This window comes from Paramisgurnus dabryanus, chromosome 6 (assembly GCF_030506205.2).
Source record: "Paramisgurnus dabryanus chromosome 6, PD_genome_1.1, whole genome shotgun sequence".
Lineage (NCBI taxonomy): Eukaryota > Metazoa > Chordata > Actinopteri > Cypriniformes > Cobitidae > Paramisgurnus > Paramisgurnus dabryanus.
In genome coordinates this window covers 17953930-17976814 of record NC_133342.1, presented here as the reverse complement: position 1 = coordinate 17976814, position 22885 = coordinate 17953930, and the positions used below count along the sequence as shown (strand labels likewise).

The following is a 22885-nucleotide window of genomic DNA, read 5'->3' as shown; positions in this document are numbered from 1 at the left end:
TAATATATCATTACATGGCTCGTTGCAATGCTTGATTCTGATTGGCCAGTCACAACATTTGCAGGTTTGTTATTCCCAGAAAGCAACCTCTCAAAACTTATAACACACAATAACCCAGATGCTGCATATCATTTAAAGGGGACATATCACGAAAATGTGACTTTGTCCACGTTTAAGTGCTATAATTGGGTCCCCAGTGCTTCTAACAACCTAAAAAAATGTGATGAAGATCAACCCAATAACTTAGTTATATTTGTTAAATACCGCCCATACACTATCCAACCACAGCACTGCACATTTAGTGCAGAGATCAGCTCATTTGCATTTAAGGCACATCCAAAAACATTTTTGTTCACACCTACAAAACAGCAATTTTATTATGTTATAATAAAAATATATTATCTATATGGTATTTTCGAGCTAAAACTTCACATATGTGTCCTGGGGACACCAAATATTTATTTTACATCTTAAAAAAAGTCTTGTGAAATGTCCTCTTTAAACAGGTACGGTTTAATATTACACAAATATTTAATATAATTAAGTCTTTAAATAACATGTATGGCATTATATTTACAAATGATTAAACCAAATAGTGTGTTCGTGACATTTAAACGTCTTGGCTTAATTTAAAACGGAAACTGAACAGGTTTTCCTTGCGGAAGGTCTGCATTCGTTAAAAATGAGCTAATAAAATATTTCAAATCAATATTTAATGTCCCTTACCTTACTTGTGAGGTAAATAGCCTTGTAGTAAGTGTAAAAAAAATGTCTGCCTATAGACAGTTTCCTATAGAAGTGCGCTGACGCGATACATGTCTGGATCCGAACTTTACTTCCGGTTTCGTTTTTTTTATGGTCTGACTAGTTGATCTCTTGAACAAATGCTTCATCCAAAATAACAAAGTTTTTGGTTTCCTAGGTAATCTATGTGTTGTTTTTTTGCTTGTTATATAAATAAACTACGTTTAAAGAACTTTGTTGTTATTTATTAATAGCGGAGTTTACCGGAAGTTACGTGCGGACCACGACAGCCGCTTGTATATGTTGTTACTGCTGAAACGGTCTATACATTATCCCATGCATAACACATTTTGTATAGTATTGAGTTGCTCCAACTTAAAAAAATCTTTTTAAATGGTTTAACTTATTTTGATCGACTGAAGTAATGTAAAAATTTAAAACATTAAATTGAAATGACTTGCAAAACCAGTTTGATTGTATTTTCATTTTGTGCAGTATGGGTACTGTATTGAATTCATTGAGAACCCACCATTATAGATCATCACTTTAAACTGGATTAGCATTCATCATTGTGCACACAAAGTATTGGCAGAGTTCAGAATGTACTTTCAGGGTATCAGGTAACATAAAACAAGAGAACACGCTTCCATTCAGGATATTCAACACATTTTAATAACACCTCAAACTTCACCATTATTTGTGGAAGTTTCTTATCATATAGTAACAGAACCCAGATGCTACTCGTATACTGCTACATAAGCTATATATTATTGGCATTACATATTTGATGCTCTCTTAAAGTTCAACAGCTTAAAGCAAAAATGAAAGTTTATGGTAGCACAAGCTATTTCAACTAAATCCACAGCCAGTGTGATGTTAGATAACACAAAAAAATATGATGGAAACGACAATGTTCGGCACATCTTAACAAGCAACATCTTCTGTAAAGGCCAATTCAGTATTGCTGAGATATGTGCTAACACTTAATGTTTATTTAGCTTCTGAATAACAGAGTCTAAAGATGCATTCGACCAAGTACCGTCAATTGATTGGCACAGCACTTTAATACATAATAGTAGTATAATAACCGCTTAAAAAAACACACACAACTTATCCCAAACCAGTGCAATGTAAATTATCACCAAAAGTTAGAGATGACTATATAAATAAATACAAACGAACAAGTCATACATACTCTCGGTACTGTAAATGGTCCCAAACCACACCAAAAATGTCTCAAAAAGAGAAAGAAATCTACAGATCTGGATATTTCATTGAAAAGAAGTGTATAACATCAAACACCAACTTACTCAAATCATTATTTGTCAGTAAGTACAGACTTCTGATTGATGATAAAAAAATCCTAAAACCACAGCTTAAAAGTTTTAGGTGAGGAAACATCTAAAAGTCCAGCCAGTTTCAGGACATTCCAGAGGACCAAAGTGTGCTGTCAACCTAAGGAACGTCTCCAAAATACTGACATCACTTCAGGAGAAATTCTGCAAAAGGGGAAATCTACAGTGCAGCAGCATGCAAAATGACTGGAACAGGAACTCTCAACCATGAAAAAAACATGTAAAGGTATCGCAAAACATTTATCAAAGACTTATATAAAGCACATGGTTGGCTCGGTAACCGTAAGCAAAAAACATAATGAGAATGAAAGTCACAGATTTACATCATCATAAATTTCTGTTTGTGTTTTGCTTAAAGATCACTAGAGCCCGTATTTACAGTGTTCATTATAGGCATTCCCTTTGGTATATACTACAAACAAATCACAATGAGTCATTAAAAATGTCAGAAATCATAAAATCTTTAAACAACATGTAAAAATTTTGCTGGTCTTAATAAGTAACTATAGAGGTACTATGGGGCGTTTTTCCAGACAGTCCCAGACTAAAATGTATGTTTGAGCTGGCTCAAATTAAAACACTTTGCACAGTATATCAGTGCCATTGTTTTGTCTCAAAATGCACATCAGTATTAATTTTTTTCTAAGGTATCGATGTCCTAAAATAACTGAGGATTAACCCTGTCTGGGAAAGCACCCCCAAATGTTATGAGTTCATTGTGAATGAATCTTGCCAGTAGAAGCTTTCTGCAAATCTCTGCAGTGGTGATGATGTGAACTGTAATATATTTGATACAGTTGCTCTAAGCTTAAATGATTTTAAAGGGAACGCAATTTGCGATACCTTGTTAACGTCATGTGATATTAGAATATATTTAAAAACTGAAATTATATAACCAGCATGTTTCATATTCTTTTTGGAGAGACAGCATCACTTGCATCAAACTAAATTTTTTTATTTTAAAGTCATTCAGTTATTTCATACCATTGTGATATGCATATTGCAATATGAATGTTTGGGATCTTTTCGGTTATTTCGGTATACATTGCAGCCCTACTCAAAGTGCTGTCAACTCTGTATATTCTGCTACATCTAGAGCCGACGTGAACCAGTGCAAACCTGTTTGCTTTTACACCAATGGCACAATAATTAAATGAACCAATAAGCAGAACCTATCTAAGGCGTTTCATGCGCATGGCTGCATATGATTTAACAGACAGGTGTGGTCACAGACATCAAGCACGTTCTTGTTTGACAAATGCCATTATGCAACTTCTGAGAATGACTTTATCTTTATACAAAGTTACTGTAAGAGGTGACCTTAGCTACTCTGAATGAATCACATTGTTGTTACCTTACAGATTCTACTGTACTATCCCATTCTGAATAGGTCGGTTCAGTTTTGTCGCATGTGATAGTATTGCTTGTGAACATAATGCTACAGTACTCACTTTTGAAAAAAAATGGGAAAAATCTTAAAGCAAGGAAGTTTGCTGCATACTTTTGTCACAAATTAATCAACTACAGTTACTGCATTATTATTATTACTGCTAAAAGGTTTTGAAATATGAAAACTACATTCAAGACCTTTAAAACAATATATAGTTTGTTGTGATATTTTTCATGTAAATGTTAATCTAAGTAAACGGGAAAGCGTAAGTTAAAGGATAATTCCGTTATTTAACACTTTGAGTCTCATTTCTGGTTTGTTTTGGATGAACTACAGTGATGGACACTGAAATTTTGACAATGGGTCGTGTCTTGACTTTTTGACTGATTTAGAAGCATCTCTTGACTGCTTTAGAATGGAAGTCAAGGGCCACGCACAAACATGTCATTAAAACAACACTTAACGTTCATTTTCAAAACTATACTACTCCCTGAGTGGTTTGTGGTGTTCGTTGATGATTAAAAACAAGTAGTGTAGCGAAATACAGTTTCTGTCGTGTTTTATTTGGCATTTTGTAAAGTTCCATTGACTTCTCTTGGAAGACTCATTGCTCGCTGATATATCACTCTGCCACCGGAAACGAAAAAGGGGTCTGTTTACATGTGGTTGTAGTTTTATCGCTCTGTTTCTCTCAGAAGGAAATTTTTCCCATATTTGATGGCTCAGTGACCAGCCTTAGGTTTGAAGTTGAGCTCGATTGTGACTGTCTATACGCTAGACACCGAGTTCCGTTTAGCGTCCTTGTATGGCAAAGTGGTTGTCGCCATCAAGTGGTCGGGAGTGTGCTAACGCTTCAGATTCAAATATAGAGCGGAAGTATATACACGGTTGTGAGGTATCTGAAAAAATAGTTCCACTATAGCAAATAACACTGATTGAAATCATACATTGCGCCAATATATTTGTTTTTAATCATCAACGAACACCACAAACCACTCGGTGAGTAGCACAGTTTTGAAAATGAACGTTAAGTGTTGTCTTAATGATATGTTTGTGCATGGCCCATTGACTTCCATTCTGAAGCAGTCAAGAGACGCTTCTAAACGAGTCAAAAACTCAAGACACGACCCATTGTCAAAGTTTCAGTGTCCATCACTGTAGTTCATCCAAAACAAACCAGAAATGAGACTCAAAAACGGGTTAAAGCAAGGAAACCTCACAAATCTCATGCCAACTAGTCTTGAAAGGATTTTTGACTACAAATTTGATGAAGAGGGGTGGTTTCCCGGACAGGGCTTTTCCTAGTCTCGGACTAAAATGCATGTTTGAGCTGCTTTCATTTAAAGCAACACTATGTAGTTTTTTTACATTTAAATAATGTCTCTAAAATTATTTCAGTGATAGAACAACTTTTAACTGGACAAATTGTACTGTTGCTGCAACCTGAGCAGCCTCCTAGCTGCTACAAGCACACTCTGAAAGTGGCGGTGGAGGGTAGGGCACACGCCCCGCCCCTCCCCCTGCCTGCAGAAGAGTGTCTGATACCAGGCAATGTTGCGCTTTTCAACCACATGGGGAGCTGTAAGTCATTTTTACATGGAAACTACATAGTGTTGCTTTAAAAACATCTTGCATTGACGGATCTTTACATATATCAGTGCCATTGTTTTGTCTCAAGAGGCACACCAGTATTGTTTTTTGTAAGGTATGTTTGTAAAAACGACTGAAATGTCCTAATAAAATTAAGGTCTAGTCCTGGATTATCTAAACCCTGTCTGGAAAACCATCCCTATATATTGCATTTTGGGCACACCGCACAATGCTAATCAAAGCGAAAAGAAAAGAAAGAATACTGGACTGGTTGGCACACCATAATGTATTAAGGCTAAACCAGAAGTATGATTATCGACCATAGTCTGAGAAAAAACATCAATTTTTCAATGCTTTTCTTAGACCATCATGTCCTCAGATTTTCAGCAAAGTTTATTTTGCGGTCTGTCAGCTCAACCACATGAGAGTACAACATATGTACAGATTGTTCAATAGATAAACCCTGACACAGGACAAAACAGACATCAAAAGACTGTCAAAACTATTTAAGTCTCAATTTGGGAAACGAAAACACTGATTTACAAAAAGGAAGACAGAAACAGCTGATTCACACTAATTCCAAGTCCAGGCCTGTGCAGAAAATGTGTTACGTCTTTATAACTGGGATGTGGCATTCCTCTTAGGAGAATTTTTGCAAATGACGCCCTGGCAGGGAAGGGTCAAATGATTGATAGCTTAAGCATTTTAATGCTTTCAGGGAGAAAGGAACTTGTTTCCTGGCAATCCAAAAAAAATTTGTGGAATTTCAAAATTGCTAGACTTTGTTTTCCCAGCACCGGTAACTTTAAAATGATTCAGAATGGGCCATGCTAAACTCGGGGAAAAAAGTGCTCAACTTCCCAACTGTCGAAAGCACAGGAACACAAACTGCGCCCTAAGCAGCAGAGACAATGCAGGAATGATTCCATAACAAAAGTCCAAAGAGAAAGCAAGACTCACATTTCTCCAGTTGGGAAGAAGTCAGAAGATGTTTCGTGAGTTGTTGAAGGAGTTAGAAATGAAGGGAGTGGTGACAGGAGTATAAGGTGGGGGTGGGCTAATGGTGCTGAGGTCGGGGTAGGGCCGCAGTCCCATCTGCTTGTTGTCCAGGAGTTTCTTTACCACCACGCGACAAAACTCCTCGCTGTGCCGCTCGCAGGTGTCCAAAAGCTTCCGTACCTTGGCGGTGCGTGTCGATTGGTTCACGACTAGTTCGTAGTCCTCGCGCATCAGCAGCTCGCGAGCCAGCAGAGCGTCTAAAGTCTGGTTGAGGCACGCCTCCGTCATCTGCCGTACAACGTCTTCCCGTCGGGATGCTATCCAGCGGGCGGCAGGACCCTCAGAGTCCAATGGTGTGGCAAAATCTGTTAACAGTGTCAAGATGTGGATTTTAAGAAGAGACTTTAACAAGGAATGGTGAAGGTACTGTTTATGCATTTTATCAGTATGTGCGTTCCTTCAGTACCTTGTGGGTGTGGCTGTATGGTGAGCGGTTGTATGTCAAGGGCCATTTCACTCTCACTCTGGGGCGAATGTGGCTTCATGCGTATGTTTAAGTCAGATATATGCTGGGCCGTCTGGTATTCAGGACTGAGATTGTTTCGAGAGCAGTTGTCCACAAGAGGCTTTGGAGGATCCATTGGAAGTGACATTATTGAAGGCTGTGGACCAGCCTGAGGAGCTGATAAACCTGAAGAACACGCAGAAACATTAGCTATGAACAAACAAAAGATAAAAGTAAATAAGATCACGTGTTTGTGTCTGTTAGGTAATCCTGCCTTGAGAAGGTGGTATATTTGATATGGTAAGGAAGCCTGGAAGAGAAATGTCTGCTTCCTGGGAAGAGCAGGAACCCGATCCAGATGTGGAACTGTTGTACTATTGTGGAACAAGAATAATACAATTAAGAAACTCACCAGACACTTGCGATTTCTGCTCAAATGCAAAATCATTACACAACACTTTATATAAAATAACATAATGACCGGCCAGGGGACGTTTTGCTCCTTTACACTCTTCTCCTTGGTTTGTTTTCCATTTGTCTGAGTTGATGAGCAGCAGCCTCCTGGCCTCATATACTGGGGTAAAATGAAGGCAAGAGAAATACAATAATGCAGAGTAGTATTATATAATACAAAGTCAGAGACTTGACAACCAGAGTATGTGTTAAAGGTGCAGTGTGTAAATTCTAGCGGCATGTAGTGGTGAGGTTGCGAATTGCAACCAATGTCTCAGTCCACGGCTCACTCCTCGCTTTTGAAAAACATGGAGAAGCTATGGTAGCCGCCACAGGACAAACATGTTATCGTCGGAGACAAATTGGTAAAAAGTTTTTGTCTGCTAAGGGCTTCTATAGAAACATGGCGGCACAAAATGGTGACTTCCATGTAAGGGGACCCACAGTGTATGTGTATAAAAATGTCTCATTCTAAGGTAATAAAAACATAACGGTTCATTATTGAAGGTCATTATACACCACTGATCATATAGTTATGTATATTATATTGCATTTCTGTCCAGAGATCCTCCTAAAAGTTACACACTGCACCTTTAAACTGAAGTCAACTGGCTATGTATAGATATAAAAATACCGATAATGTTCTGAGAGTTTAAGTGCATGGTCAGTCGAAACACTCACTTTTGTCCTTCTGACCTCCAGTACTGCTTCTAAAACTTCAATATCATCGAACCTTCTCAACATGGGCTCCAGTTCAATAAGACAACCTATAAAGTACAGAAAAACATACTTAGATGCTACACCATCTAGAAGGATGCTTTTGTAAAAAATGTGCACAAGTACAGGGCCGCAAAGTCTTCATATTTAGAACAAGGTACATTTCTTCAATATGAACTGACAATTAATCTGAAGTGAAATAAAATAATGTATAGACAAAAGTTACAGTACTGTCATGATTTGATTCTTTATCTGCAACGTGTTTAAACATATTCCGAAATATTCTCACTTTTGATTATTTTCACATTAGAAGTAAACATGTTGAGGTTTTTGACAGTATATGTGCTAGTGTATTCACTCTCCTTTAAGTAGATAATAGATATATTTATTTTCATTCGCATTTGGGATGAAGAGAGAGGCATTGATGGAGGATGACACCCATCAGTGAAAAAATAAATCAGTGCCTATGCTCATAATTATTATCTTACTATTTTTTTGGTTACTAAACTGATGCTTGACTAATAGTTGTTAAAGGTGACCTATTACACCACTATTCACAGAATGCTAATTAAATCTCTGGTGTCCCCCACATCATTTATTATAGCTTGTTAAAATTGCCACTTATGTGTGAGCAAAAATTTAAAATTAAATGAGCCAATGAGAAAAACCAAGAGAATCTCATGCAACAAAAATTGCAGTTATCAGCCTAATATGTTTTAATTGGTTTAAACACTTGGTCATCTGACTGTACTGTGCATAATGAATGTGCGTTTATGAATCATGCAAATGGTTACACCAATAACGAAACAGCTTTGGGCTTGTCCTATTTTACACGCCATCAGAAATGTTTCCAGCATAATACTAAAGTGGGATTATAAGGTTGTATCTGTGGTGTATAGTGGCAATTTTATTGTTTTAACTAAAAGTCTAAGATCAACTTTATCTGGTCTCGCTCTTGACTTGGACTCAACCAACCCTTTTCTCGGACTTGAATCAGCTGGTCTTGACTACAACATCGACCACACATACTCTATAATAAAAAACTAGGCTATAGACCCCTTAATCGCATACGTCACTGTGATGTCACCGCTCTAGCTGGAGGCAACACTGAAGTAGGAATTAATAGCAGGCGCTCAAAGTTTGAGGTTTTGACTTTGAAATGTCATCTTGTTGTGTTTTTGGTTGCCAAAATAGAAGAAACAGCACTTTTGGTTCAAAACTAAAGTTTTACCAGATCCTGGCAGACATTCCTTCATAGAAGTCAAGAAGACAATAGGCTTTATGCCCAGCTGCACTACTTCCTGAACTTCAGCCAGCTCATTGTTTCCTGTAAGCCATTATTGGACAAACTGATTAATCCAGGTGTGTCTGATTATTGTTGTTGTGACTACTGAGGTCAGGCACACCTGGATTAATCAGTTTGTCCAATAATTGCAGACAGAAAACAAGGAGCTGGCTGAAGTTCAGGAAGTAGTGCAGCTGGGCATAAAGCCTATTGTGGTTGAATACAATACGATGTACAGACTGGACTGAGAGGATCATAAATAATTCTCATGTTTGCAGTGCACACTACATATCAGGTAAAATAATCTATGCATATGGACTGGTGTGTTGGTTTTATCTAGTACAAATCAGCATATTTCTGTTTTAAAGGCGAAAAGTCGCCAACCTTCAGCGCACTGGATAGCTTAAATGTTAAACAAACATACAGCGATAGATGTGTGTGCCATCCTTTGAATGGTTTCTTAAAATAATCCACATTGCTTATCATAGTTAGCCCAGTGATAGGTTACATTAGACAATAAGCCTTGACAAAATTCCCCAAACTACCCAAAATTAATTCATATGTTGTCTATAGGGCTGTAACGAATATGCAGAAGAAGGTTCGGAACTGTCCGAATATGTACAGTCACTGATTTTGTGGGACCGTGAAAGCTATTTTTGTAAATTAACTCTTGAGATTTTAATCAGGTTTTGGATATTTCCTAGACAACTAGGGCTGTAACGATTAATCATGTGTCCCATTAAAAATGCCTGTCTGAAATCGATTCTGAATTGCAAGGCTGCGTGTTTCATGCACATATATTATACACATTATATATTATTATTATTATTATTATATACATTATATTATTATTATTATTATTATACAGTATAGTATACATTCTTATAAAGCCCAATTATTTTTTTTCTACACATATAAAGAAGATGTGCATAATGACAAATCTTCTTACTTTGTAAACGTAATGTAAATGTAATGAGAAGTCCAAACGTCAATCACTAGATATCCTGTCCATTTTATTTTAGATACAGTTATATGTCTCTGGTGAAGTTAAATGTCTTTGTTATGGCATCCTATACTTCTTTTTTTACTAAAGTTACTCTGGTGGACAGCACATCTGGCTTCCCCCACCGCCAGGAAAACCTTCCGAATCAAAAATGCAAAATATTAGAACAAATGAATGTGTTCACTTGTGGTGAATTAGGTTCATGAGAAGTTCAAATGTGCATATAAATAGAAAACTTACCCATTTATTAGTGAATGAGACCCAATGAGTTATTAATGATCTGAATCAGTAAAATAACTCACTGAATCAACAGCTCTTTACTGAAAACTCTACTGCTTAGTATGAAGCAAGAAAAATAAAAGTATTTACACTAGTGAATACAGAAAAATATTGAATGGATAGTGAATACAGAAAAATATTGAATGGATATTAGATTTCCACGCTGTTTAACACAGCTACATATTAGTCACACCATATCGTGTTAAATAATTATTATATTGGAATGAAGGGACACATAGTGCATGACCCTAGTATGCCCCCTCTGTCACACACGCATACACATTTCCTTATCTTTTCTGATCTGTCCTCATCGGACGCTAAGCAAGAAATTGCATTTGTAAAAGACATGTGTCGAAATCCATACTTAAAAATAAGCTGACTAAAATCAAAAAGTCACGTTACAATGACACAGATGTGGTTAGATGCTTAGCCAACTAATAAACTATAAGCGCAGGTCAGCGTTTTGGACAGTGAGTTCATCACAGTGATTCAGACTGATTTTGTAAAGCGGGGGAAAGGTGAGATTCAACTTACTGAGGAAGGAGGGCCGGTCGTCTGGGTTTGCGGTCCAGCCAGAGGTCATAATGTTTATGAGGGTTTCTCTGCTGGGAATGTCTGCGGGCAGACTGTCTGGACTCGTGTCGGGCCGAGACCCTTGAAGGACGCTGAACATGATCAGCATTGGATTGGTGGCCTCTGCCAGTACAGAGAAATACAGTAAAGAAGAGAATTAAACTATAGTGGCCAGGTCATGAAATCTGTGTTTTTGGGCACGAAAACATGACACAGCTAAATATGCTGATGCCTAGTGCTGAAAACATCAACTGATGTGCCTTCAGGGTGCTATGTAAAGTTTTAACTGATAGCAAGCCTCTACATACCCATCACATAGTTTACAAGAACGCTGGTTGTTAAAGCACCCAGAGCTAACAGTTATATAAAATTGAATGTCCGTCTAACTGTAATGATATGACAAGATATAAGATATGTTTGTACACTTATGAACTCAACACGTCCCCTACCTTCAAATGGTATCCGTCTTGAAAGCACTTCCCACATGATGATGGCGTAACTGAAAGAGGAAGCAGAGAACAGATGAGTGAATGGTTTCACTGTTGCCATCCAGCCCCTACATCCACATTTGGCAATCCCCTTCAGAGATAACATTGCACTCACATACCAGTGCCATGATTTCAACAGAACCAACAGAAAATGAATGTGACCACCAGTGTTGGGGGGTAACACATTACAAGTAATGTGCATTACGTAATAATATTACTTTTCTGAAGTAACGAGTAAATATACACAATAATATTTGAGTTACTTTTTTAAATTTAGGTATTTATAACCATTTCATCAGGCTCTTAAAATCCCGCTTCTGTTAAAACGTTGTGCACAGTTTTGTCGGTGCTGAACGCAGCCCTGGACTCCGACCAGTTTTATTTCTCCGTAGAACTTGACATGAATTATGCTACATGAGATATAGTTTGGTCTTGGTGTAAGGAAAGGGACGGCTGAACTGCTCAAGGGGATGTCCCGAGAATATGGGAACTGAGAGAGATGACAACATTAGGGTTATAAAGAGAGAAATGGTATGAAAATTGTATAAAACAGACTGTCATTCATTCATTTGGTCAAAAAAAGATTGTGGTTACTGTTTTCTGGTTTTTCGTTCATAACCTCATACTCATGTAAAAGAAAGTATTTATTATTTTACTTAAATTAAACAAATAATTTTATTTAGAATACATTTTTTGTATTGGTGCGTGGTCATTTACTGTTACAGTTACAAAAAAAAAAGGAAAAAAGCTTTTAGGCAATTTTATGTTCTTAAAAACATAATTGTAAACGACTTGTTTCTTAGGACTTAAGAGGAGTCTTAAGCTATTTGTAAAAGATACTGACTGACCTGTACATGTCATATTTGACATCAGTGCGACGGCTCTTTGATGGTTCATACTCCTCGGGTGGCATATAGATGACAGTGCCTCCCATTTCAGCAGGTTTGGAGCCAGAGCCTTTAGTGATAGAGAGCTGACGCCATTTCGACAAGCCAAAATCAGCAATCTATTCAAAAAGACAGACACACAAGGTGCAACAGAGTTTAGATCGGAGTATGGCAAATTTTAACATATGTACAAAATAACAAATTGCATTGTTATTTCAAGTACACAAGTAAAAGTACATTTTTAATAAAATAAAGGTTTACTGATCACCAAATATAGATCAATCAGTCTACTTTGTCCAAAGAGACATGTTATAAAGTAATATTCAAATATTTAATATTCTTTCAGGAATTTTCCTTGTTTGCTGTAACTTGTACAAATTAAATTATTATAATATTATTATTGTTTGTTGGCACTAGGGGTGCATAACGATTAATCGATAACAGAATAAAAGTTTACATCATATTTTTGTATGAGCTGTGAATAATAATTATGTATATATAAATGTGCACACATGTATAAATTACATGTATAATTTTAAGAAAAAAAAGAAAAATAAATAAATAAATAAACAAATATATAATCGTGATTAATCGTTATGCACCCCTAGTGCCAACAAACAATAATATTCTAATAATTTCAAGTATTTATATTCTTAAATATATAGATGCTTGTGTGTGTATTTATTTATACAAAGTTATTATACACATTACACACACACACGATGTAAACAAAAACATAATTCTGCTATAGATTAATCGCGATATATTGTTATGCACCTCTAGTTGGGACTAATGTATATGTAAACAGTGAATATGCACAATGTATGCATACAGACTTCTTTCACTTTTCAATTTCATTTCTTCTGAATTATGTGGTAACATTTTACAATAAGGTTCATTAGTAAACATTAGTTAACAACATTAGTTAACATGAAATAATAATGAACTGCACTTATACAGCATGTATTAATCTTTGTTAATGTTAATTTCAACAATTACTAATACTTTAAAAAAAATATTGTTAATGCACTGTGAACTAACATAAAAAACAATTTGTTACAATTAAAATAGTAACAAATGTATTGCTCATGGTTTGTTCATGTTAGTTAATACATTAGCTAATGTTAACTTATGAACCTTATTGGAAAGTGTTACCAATTATGTTATACATCAACAACTTGTAACATATTTGATCAAATATTATAATTAAATTGTTTATAATGGTTTTGTCAAAATAACTTCTCACTACAAGTACAAACCAATATGCATTACTTAATAACCTTCATTTACATAACCTTTATTCATTCTTAAATTGGTACCAGATGCTTGTGGGGTGACATCACAACAGTTTCATCTATAGGATGGAGCAGATAACATACAGGGAAGCATACCTACACGTTCTCACAATAGTTTACATTCCAACAAGTTCCATTGCGCACAAAAAAGACAATGGATTTACAGTAAAACACCTTGACAAATACCTTCAACTTAACTTACCTTTATCTAAACCGAACTATAGTTCATTTAAGGCGCATGTAATTTGTTTGTGTTTTCCCTGAATCAAACACAAGATCTTAAGGTTGCTAACACCATGATCTACTAGTGCAGCTATAGGAAATTTTTGTCCCAGGGTATGAGGAAGAAAAATTGCATTTTTATTTCAACCAACATAGTTGCATTTCAACCTACAGATCTACTTGTCCAAATGCACAAACCTTGACATGGTATTCCCCATCCAGCAGGATGTTCTGAGTTTTGAGATCATGATGAAGAAGAGGTGGGGTCATATTGTGGAGAAAGTTGACCCCTAGAGCTATCTCATAAAGAATGCGAAGTCTCAATGGCCAGGCCACCACTGGGTACATATCTTTCTGTAATAAGGAAATGCACAACTTAACGTGAATAACATGAATGGTATTTACAAAGGTTAAAGTCCCCATGCAGTGAAAATTTAGTTTTTATTGTTGTTTATATGTATACATGGTGATTGAAAAATATACTTTGATATATGTCATTTTAAAGCACGAAGAAAATACTGTCACAGGAAAAACTTGTAAATATGCTAATAAGATGCTCTCTGAGTACACTTTAAAGTGAAACTATATGTGAATAGAAGTATTGATGCATCTAACAATCAATACAAAAATAAACTGGAAGTCTACGATGTTAAAAGGACTGCTTATTGTATACCTCATGCAATAGTTCATCCAGCGATCCATTGGTCATGAACTCTGTCACAATGCAGAAGAACTCGGGCTCATTGCACACACCAAAAATCTGAATGATGTGGTTAAATCGAGCCTTGTGAAGCACCTCGGCTTCCTTCAGTAAACAATTCCTTTCTCTGCAAAAAAGTTAATGATTAGAATTTTTTTTCCTCAACTATACATGATTATAGGGTAAATAAAACTGAGGGTCTCAACATTCGGTCTAATACATTTTCAGGACTTTTCCATTCATTCACAATAACTAGATAAGAATTTCTAAAAATAGTTAATAAACCTAACTAGAACAAACAGGCTAATGTTTACTTAAGAAAATCTACTTTCATGACTTACTTTTCCCATGACAGGACCATCAAATCTGGACAATGAAATCTAACTCAAACTAACGACATTTCATAGACTCGAAGCATATCCACTGAAAATGAATATTATCAACTTACGTTTGTTCTAAATGTGACCCTGCCTGAAAAAATTCAGGTCAAATCCAAATAATTTTGTGATCTACTGCTTGCTGCATAAAATCATTCATCCTACATAATGTAAAGAACATTGTGTAAAAATATAACCTTGATATTTTAAATATTGACTGAGTAAGGCCATATCAAGAACTGGAATAAAAGTGAAATCAATGATTGAAATCAAACTTTTATTCTCGTAATCTCATAAGTAGAATAGATTTTAGCCTACAATTCACAGGCAGGATCAGATCTAGTCTTTGTCTTTACCTTGTAACTGTCAATTAACAACAAATCTATTTTAACCCCCAAAACATTTACATTTAGGTTTATGCATTTTATGTTTGTTTTGTTTATGTGCCCGCAGCACATAAACAAAACATCTTGTATGACCACATATCTAAGTGATGCAATACAGAAGGTAACAAGTAACACATTACTGAAAACTTTCCAAGAAATGCAATACATACAGTACATATGTCCCATTGTAACAAAACGGCGATCACATACACTTTGAACATGTTTTAGGCACTATGCACTTGAATCAACAAGGAAGCAATGTAAAAATCACTACACCAACCTCTCGCCAACCGGTGAATCGAGTTTCAAGCACTTGATCGCGACTGTAGTGCGCCAGTCACTGTGCAGCGCCCTGAATACAGTCCCAAATCCTCCCTTACTGATGTAATGCAAGTCCGTTAGTTTTCGATAGGGAATCACCGGTAAGGTGCTGGTGAGACTGCAGATGTTGACGCAGCCTGTGTGCTCCATGTTTCGTGATATCACACGAGGATACGGGCCCGTTCAGCTTCAGTATGACAAATGAAAGGGGAAATGAAAGCTCGCGCTAAGACCGAAACGCTCGCGTGGAGAGAAAAGAAAAGCTCGCGCATTTATTTATATGTTGCGAACGCTGTTTGATTTTCGTACTAAATGATCCAGAGACACGCGTCTGGAAAACATCTACACGACTGTTAAATCGTGAAGGTTAAACTATGTTGACAAAGTACTACTAAATCAGAGCTGGAAATGAAACATGCCCTGTAGCTCGCGCTTGGAGACACGCCCCCAAACTGAACAACGTTCACGCCATAAACAAACTGCAGATTGACGATAAAATGAAATAAAATCACGGGGTGTGAGATTTGTCGGAAAAGAAATGTGTTATGAGAGCGCTAGAAACAGTTAGCTATTTCACAGCTGTGTGTTAGCAGGTCTGATCAAACCGAACACGAATTCACGCAACGCTGTGTTTTTTTAAGTCCCGCCCTTGAGCAATTTACTGTTTGCTGCGATCATGAGTGACTTCTCAACTGTCCAATCATAGACTGATAACAGTTTCTGACAGCCAATACTATCACAGCGGGCGGGTCTTCTCGAATACAGGTGAAAGGAAAATGAACAACACTTATCCCGACAGTCAGTGCATTCCAAAAAAACCTGTCATGTTTTTGAGACCTATGCTTTAAGTATACACGTGGGTTTATTATTGTCGTAGGTTTAGACATCTGGAAGGTTGTTGCTGTAACTTATGCTACACAATGCAAAATATCCCATGTGTTTTTATTATTTATGTTTGTTTTATTTCTTCAACTGTTAAAAAGTTCGACACTATGTTAGCATTAAAGCTTAATGCAAGTAACTTTACAAAGAATGTGTACATACTGTAGACAAAAAAATAAAGCATACGTCAGAGCGCGTGCTGATTCCATTATGATGATCTAAGGGAATTCCCAACAGAAGGGATTTGCCCTCCCAACAATGCGTTCTGTTCATTCAATGACTTCAACCAAAAGTACGAAGTCCTACATTTATTCATTTATATATTTTATATAATAGAGGATTCGAGATTAATTTTGCTTCGATCTTGATAACAAACATATTCTGTCCTTAAGCAGGTTGCCTAGTTATGTAAAGTGTGGTGTTTTGGCACAATGGAAGGAGAAGTTGCATACAGTAAGCAACATTATTGCTCATCCTTTTAATGAGGATGTTTTTGTGCCCACAATCCAGTACATGCAAATTATTTGTAGCTATTTGAGGAAGATATAAGAGTCATACAGTAATTTATAACATTGTACACGTATACAATACAATAGGCTACACCACATAGAAAGGGTAACAATTAATAAAGTGAATTTGAATGCAAAATATCACATTCCTCTGTTAACATTGTGAACACTGTTAATTTAAAGGGCCCCTGACCTAGTGTTTTCAGCAATATAAAATAGTCTCTGGTATCTCCAGAATGTGTCTGTAAAGTTTCAGCTCAAAATACACCACAGATCTTTCATTATACGATGTTGAACATGACATTTGTGGCTGCAATGAAAAATGCGCTGTTTTTGTGAGTGTTTCTTTAAATGCAAAGAAAGCTTCTGTTCCCCTCCCCAAAAGCAAAGTAGGGTGTACAGCGTTTACACATGTGCTTTGGACTACATCAAAACGTGTATCTGGCAGAAGGTTGAACTACACACTCATAAGGCGGATAATGTGAGTGGTTATGGTTGGGGCGTAGTCAGTGTGACATCACATTGCTAGGGGATCCCCAACAGCCTGTTTTATGTGACTGTTGCGGTTTAAAGGAGATTACACAAAGAAAAAATAGATGGATTTGTGTAATAACAGGATGTTTCTGCACATACACTGGTGACTAATTTTCTTAGAAACACATTTAAAAGTGCATTTTTTTAGGTTGGGGGCTTAAAGTTGTTCAAACACTACCCCACACTACTAGATAAAGTGTGAGAAGTTTCTGCCTGTCTAAAACAATAATGTTATACATTCCAATGGTCTCTTAATATTGCGTAAGCTGCTTTATTTATTTAACCTTGAATATCATCTCTCATTTGTATTGCCTCTAAGGTGATTCACTGTTTTCCTAATTTTCCAAAGTTACTTTGGATAAAATTATTTGCAAAATGCCTAAAGGTAGGGTGAATTCAGGTTTGTTTGTTTTTAATCATTAATTAAAGGACAATAATCTCAATGTTGAAAAGTGTCCCAGTTAACCTAAATTTACAAATGGATAATGTTGATGGACAAAAACAAGTCTTTATATATTATCGCCATCTAGTGGCTAGTAGCTTAGAATATGTGTGTCACGAACTTATTTATAAACAACTTTTAAAGGTCTTCATAATACTATTGACATAATGTAGTTATTTAAGGCTAATGTAAATCATATTGAAGCTGGTTGAAGTTTACTTACTCCACAGAATAGTTTTTCTATTTCTTTTTCCACATTTGTAACTCTTCAAAATTTGTGAATTTCTGAAGCTCGATTATAGGGCATTGCATTAGCAGTGCAAAAGGTTGTGGGTTTGATTTTTACTACACGTAGTGATATATAAAATGTGAAGCTTGCATGCACTGTAAGGAGCTTTGAATTAAAACATTTTCTAAATGCATTCATGTAAAATTAAAAATAAATATTCAAAAATCTGTCTAAGTTTTGAGTTAATATATTGCAGATACAGATAATATCTGACTGTTTATGTATTTGTGATGACTCTCCAATTGCAAAATAATATTAGCAATCACAATATTTTTACAAAGAGTTTTTATTAGTGCAATCAGAAAGTATTCAGACCACTGAAATATTACACTCTAAAAAACGTTGGGTTGTTTTTTCAACCCAACTGCTGGGTTGAGCCAGTTGGGTTATTTTGTTGGGTTGTTTTATCAGTGTTGGGTAGTTTTTGTGTAACCCAACTTGTTGAGTTATATGTTGGGTAATTTTGAAGCAGAGCCAACTTAATAGATACATATAGCTGTTTCTCAATATTACTTTCTCTAGTCCACAAAATGTATTTTAAACATAAGTTCAGGCGAGAATATATATGTATAATGTTCAAATTTGCAGTCGGTTTGTAAAGTGAACACCAATTTTAAAGTTTAATTTCAAAAAGTCGGAATGTTACCGGCGCGACCACCGGGTGTCAGTGTTGTTCTTCCCCAGAGAGAACTTCTCCCTTCCCCCACACAGACACGTCAGACTCCTCCTGCCACAGCACGCTACCTGACGCGGGAATTTAACATCACTTCAGGATTCATAAACGGTTTTTCATCGACTTATCTTTGATTTATTTGAAGGAAAAGGTTTGTGTCATTGTTTTTAATCATTTAAACTATTTCTGAATGCAAAAGTATGCAAAATGATGGTTCACAAGACATAACTCTTATTAAAAGTTTTATTAGCATCCGTTGGCTAGTCTGTAATACTCAGTAAATCTATATGCTTGCTTTTAAATGATTTAAATATTTCGTTTGATCAAACGTTTTATGAAATATGTCTAAAATGGCTTGTTTTAATAATTTTAGAAACGTTAGAATGTAACGTATTCTAATGGTTTAGAAATTCAGTTTAAAACAGATAAAGTTAATATGAGGAGGAAACGTGTACGTTTTAAATAAATAATCGTTTGTTGTAAAAGTTGAAATCAAACTGATGCTTTTAATATCATGTTTAGATCATGAAACTTTAGCCTTGAGTTCACAGACAGGGTGTGAACTCTCATTTGGTCTGTAAGTTACAGACATTTTTATCTATTTCAAATGTTTTTGATGATGCCCACTTAAATCACAGTTTTGGCTCTTTTCCTCAGACCCTGATGGATAAAAGATGGATATTTTTTTCCTGGAGAAGCTAAAACAATGTCACTTTGAGGTTCTGATACCAGCTTTTACAAAGTTATTTACAGGTAACATGAAAATGCACTTGTTTTTTATTATTTAAAGTGATATGTTTATAATACAATGAGGCATATCAAAGCATTTCTTTATTAAGAGTCCCTGCTTATTTTGCTGTGAGTATGTCATTTTCAAAAGTAGTAAGGTTGCACGATTAAAGGAATAGTTCACCCAAAAGTTATATTAAACTCATGATTTACTCACCCCCAAGCCATTCGAGATGCATATGTCCATCATTTTTTAGACAAACACATTTTGAGATATTTTAGAAAATGTCTTAGATCTTTCAGTTAATCAAATGTAATGTTACAGGGTCCACTCCTTCACGTCCAAAAAATGTGCATCCATCCTTCACAAAAGAAATCCAAATGGCTCCACGATGATAAACAAAGGTCTTCTGAGTGTAATCCGTGCCGTTTTTTTGTAGAAATATCTATATTTAAACTTTATAAACAAAAATAACTAGCTTCCAGTAATACCGCCATCTTAGACTCCTCTGTATTCAGGACAGCTCTCTTCTTAAATGCGGACGCGACCAAGATGGCGCCATTAGCAGAAGCTAGTTATTTTTGTTATAATTCTACAACAACACTGCACGGATTACCCTCAGAAGGCCTTTGTTTATCATCGTGGAGCCATATGGATTTATTTTGTGAAGGATGGATGCAAATATTTTTGGACTTGAAGGAGTGGATCCCATAACTTTACATTTGATTAACTGAAAGATCTAAAACATTTTCTAAAATAACTGAAAATGTGTTAGTCTGAAAAATGATGGACGTATGCATCTTGGATGGCTTGGAGGTGAGTAATCATGGGTTTAATATCATTTTTGGCCCAACTATCTCTTTAATTGTATACAATTGTCAAGCCCATCTCATCGGTAAAGCCGGTTCTGTGATTAGAAGTAAATTGCCATCATCTGAAAACAGGTGAAGCACCATTTACTACACGCAGCCGTAGTTCACTGACAAGCTAGCCCATATAGCATTCATTATCGCATAAATTTACATTAAAGTTTTATTGAAAATGAATGCATGATTTGTCATTTTCAGAGTTCACAAGACTTCTCTGTGTTATTCCCTGACCATGCCGAAAAGCTATTTGAAACTTGGGCACTGCATTTTACAGACAGAATCCTGCAACTTCCCAGCCAAGAACCAGGAGCATCAACAAATCACCTACAGGTACACTTGGGAATACAATTGTTGTTTGCTGAGTATTATGACAGTAAAGTTACTAATTTAACCTAAACATTTTTCTCTACAGAACCCCATGATGATATTCCAACTCCTGTCTACAAAAGTGGGAAGAAAATCTTAAGTTTATGTAAGTAATGGAAGTATTGCACACTTTGCTTTGCAAGCAACCTAAAACATTTAATATTTTGTTTGTGAACTAGCAAGAAGACATGTTTACAAGTAGGAATAGAGTTAAAACTCGGCCAAGAAAAATGTTCTTTTACTCGCAACTCTAAAACATTAACTTTAGGGACAAACGTTAAAGGAATAGTCTACTCATTTTCAATATTAAAATATGTTATTACCTTAACTAAGAATTGTTGGTACATCCCTCTATCGTCTGTGTGCGTGCACGTAAGCGCTGGAGCGCACTGCGGCGCTTCGATAGCATTTAGCTTAGCCCCATTCATTCAATGGTACCATTTAGAGATAAAGTTAGAAGTGACCAAACACATCAACGTTTTTCCTATTTAAGATGAGTAGTTATACGAGCAAGTTTGGTGGTACAAAATAAAACGTAGCACTTTTCTAAGCGGATTTAAAAGCGTAACTATATTTTATGGCGTAATAGCACTTCGACTCGGCGCAGTAACACCCTCCCTCTCCCATTATGAGAGGGAGAAGGGGAGCGGACTTTTCAGGCGAGTCGAAGTACTCCCAAAAGTGCTATTACGCCATAAAATATAGTTCCTCTTTTAAATCCGCTTAGAAAAGCGCTACGTTTTATTTTGTACCACCAAACTTGCTCGTATAGCTACTCATCTTAAATAGGAAAAACGTTTATGTGTTTGGTCACTTCTAACTTTATCTCTGAGTGGTACCATTGAATGAATGGGGCTAAGCTAAATGCTATCAAAGTGTCGCAGCACGCTCCAGCGCTTATGTGCATGCACACAGATGATAGAGGGATGTATCAACTTTTCTTAGTTAAGGTAATAACGGTTTAATATTGAAAATGAGTAGACTATTCCTTTAATGTCCAGCCCTGTATTCATTACATAATATATGCTAATAAAGTGTTGGCTATATTAAGTAATAAGGGCAAGTATGCAGGTTGTTGCAAAATCTAAAAAATCGGGCTTACTGCCAGGTAAAGTGACGTGGCAGAATCTGAAATTACTGTGAATCTGAGTTATTGGCATGAACAAAGAGTATATTGTAAGGTTATTGAAATAAAACAGAAATGTATACATTTCATTACAATTAAACTAGATACTACATTTGTGTGTATGAAATATGAATTGTTTGGTTTTGTATAATAATGCTGCATCATGCATTTAGCGTCTTTGCCTGCATTCTAACAAGTGTTTGTCTGTTTTCAACAGGTTGGGACCAACATGGTTGCATTCTTCTGAGAGGCTGAGGTGACAAAACCATTCCCATTTGTCCTTGGATTGGAAGATGACGATCTCTGCCATCAAGCCTTCGTTGTTTTTGACAGACAGTCACTCCAGCAATACACCCTCCTTGGTGATGTTGACATGTTTTAAACTTTTTTTTATGTTTTGGACATTCATTTTACTAAGCAGTGCACATCAGTGTGGGTGTTTTTGAAGACTGTTGTTTACAAACTCCCAAGAACGGAATCCCTTTCTATAAGAAGTCTGTGTAGTTATTTGTCATGCTAGGGTGATAACTCATGTTGATCATATATTGACTGTTTGTGCAACTTAGTGTTGATCTTATGTGTTACATTAACCATTTCTTATTACACGGTTCTCTAAAATGCTAGTTTCTGATTGGCCAGTCGTGACATTCTACTACTGCTCAAAACTAAAAACTCCAATGCTGAAAATCATTTTGACAGGTACAGTTTTATATTTCACAAAAATTAAATATCAATGTCTATTAATAACATATCCGACATTAAATTTACAAATGATTAAACCAATGTGTTTGTGACATTTGTCCTGAAGAAACTGTTGGGGCTTTTTTCTGTGATGACATGCTGCCAAAACATTATCCCTTACTTGTACAACTTTTTACTTGATCTAATTGTAATGT

At 36.0% G+C, this 22885-nt stretch overlaps 1 protein-coding gene and 1 long non-coding RNA gene across 2 annotated transcripts; one reads left to right on the top strand and one right to left on the bottom strand.

The window, feature by feature from the left end:
* Window positions 1-4615: 4615 nt before the first annotated feature.
* LOC135750418 (receptor-interacting serine/threonine-protein kinase 2-like) lies at window positions 4616-16268 on the bottom strand. The gene is made up of 11 exons (XM_065269229.2): window positions 15529-16268; window positions 14459-14612; window positions 13984-14139; window positions 12230-12387; window positions 11343-11392; window positions 10855-11016; window positions 7718-7803; window positions 7065-7157; window positions 6858-6957; window positions 6545-6769; window positions 4616-6443 (listed from the first exon to the last, which is right to left on the bottom strand). The coding sequence occupies exons 1-11, from the start codon at window positions 15717-15719 to the stop codon at window positions 6061-6063; spliced, it is 1758 nt and encodes a 585-aa protein (XP_065125301.1). The 5' UTR covers window positions 15720-16268; the 3' UTR covers window positions 4616-6060.
* Window positions 16269-18825: 2557 nt separating this feature from the next.
* LOC135747506 (uncharacterized) lies at window positions 18826-22659 on the top strand. Its single transcript, XR_010531927.2, has 5 exons — window positions 18826-19049; window positions 19556-19651; window positions 20696-20827; window positions 20910-20969; window positions 22207-22659. It is a non-coding gene; the product is annotated as an uncharacterized lncRNA (long non-coding RNA).
* The last annotated feature ends 226 nt before the right edge of the window (window positions 22660-22885 follow it).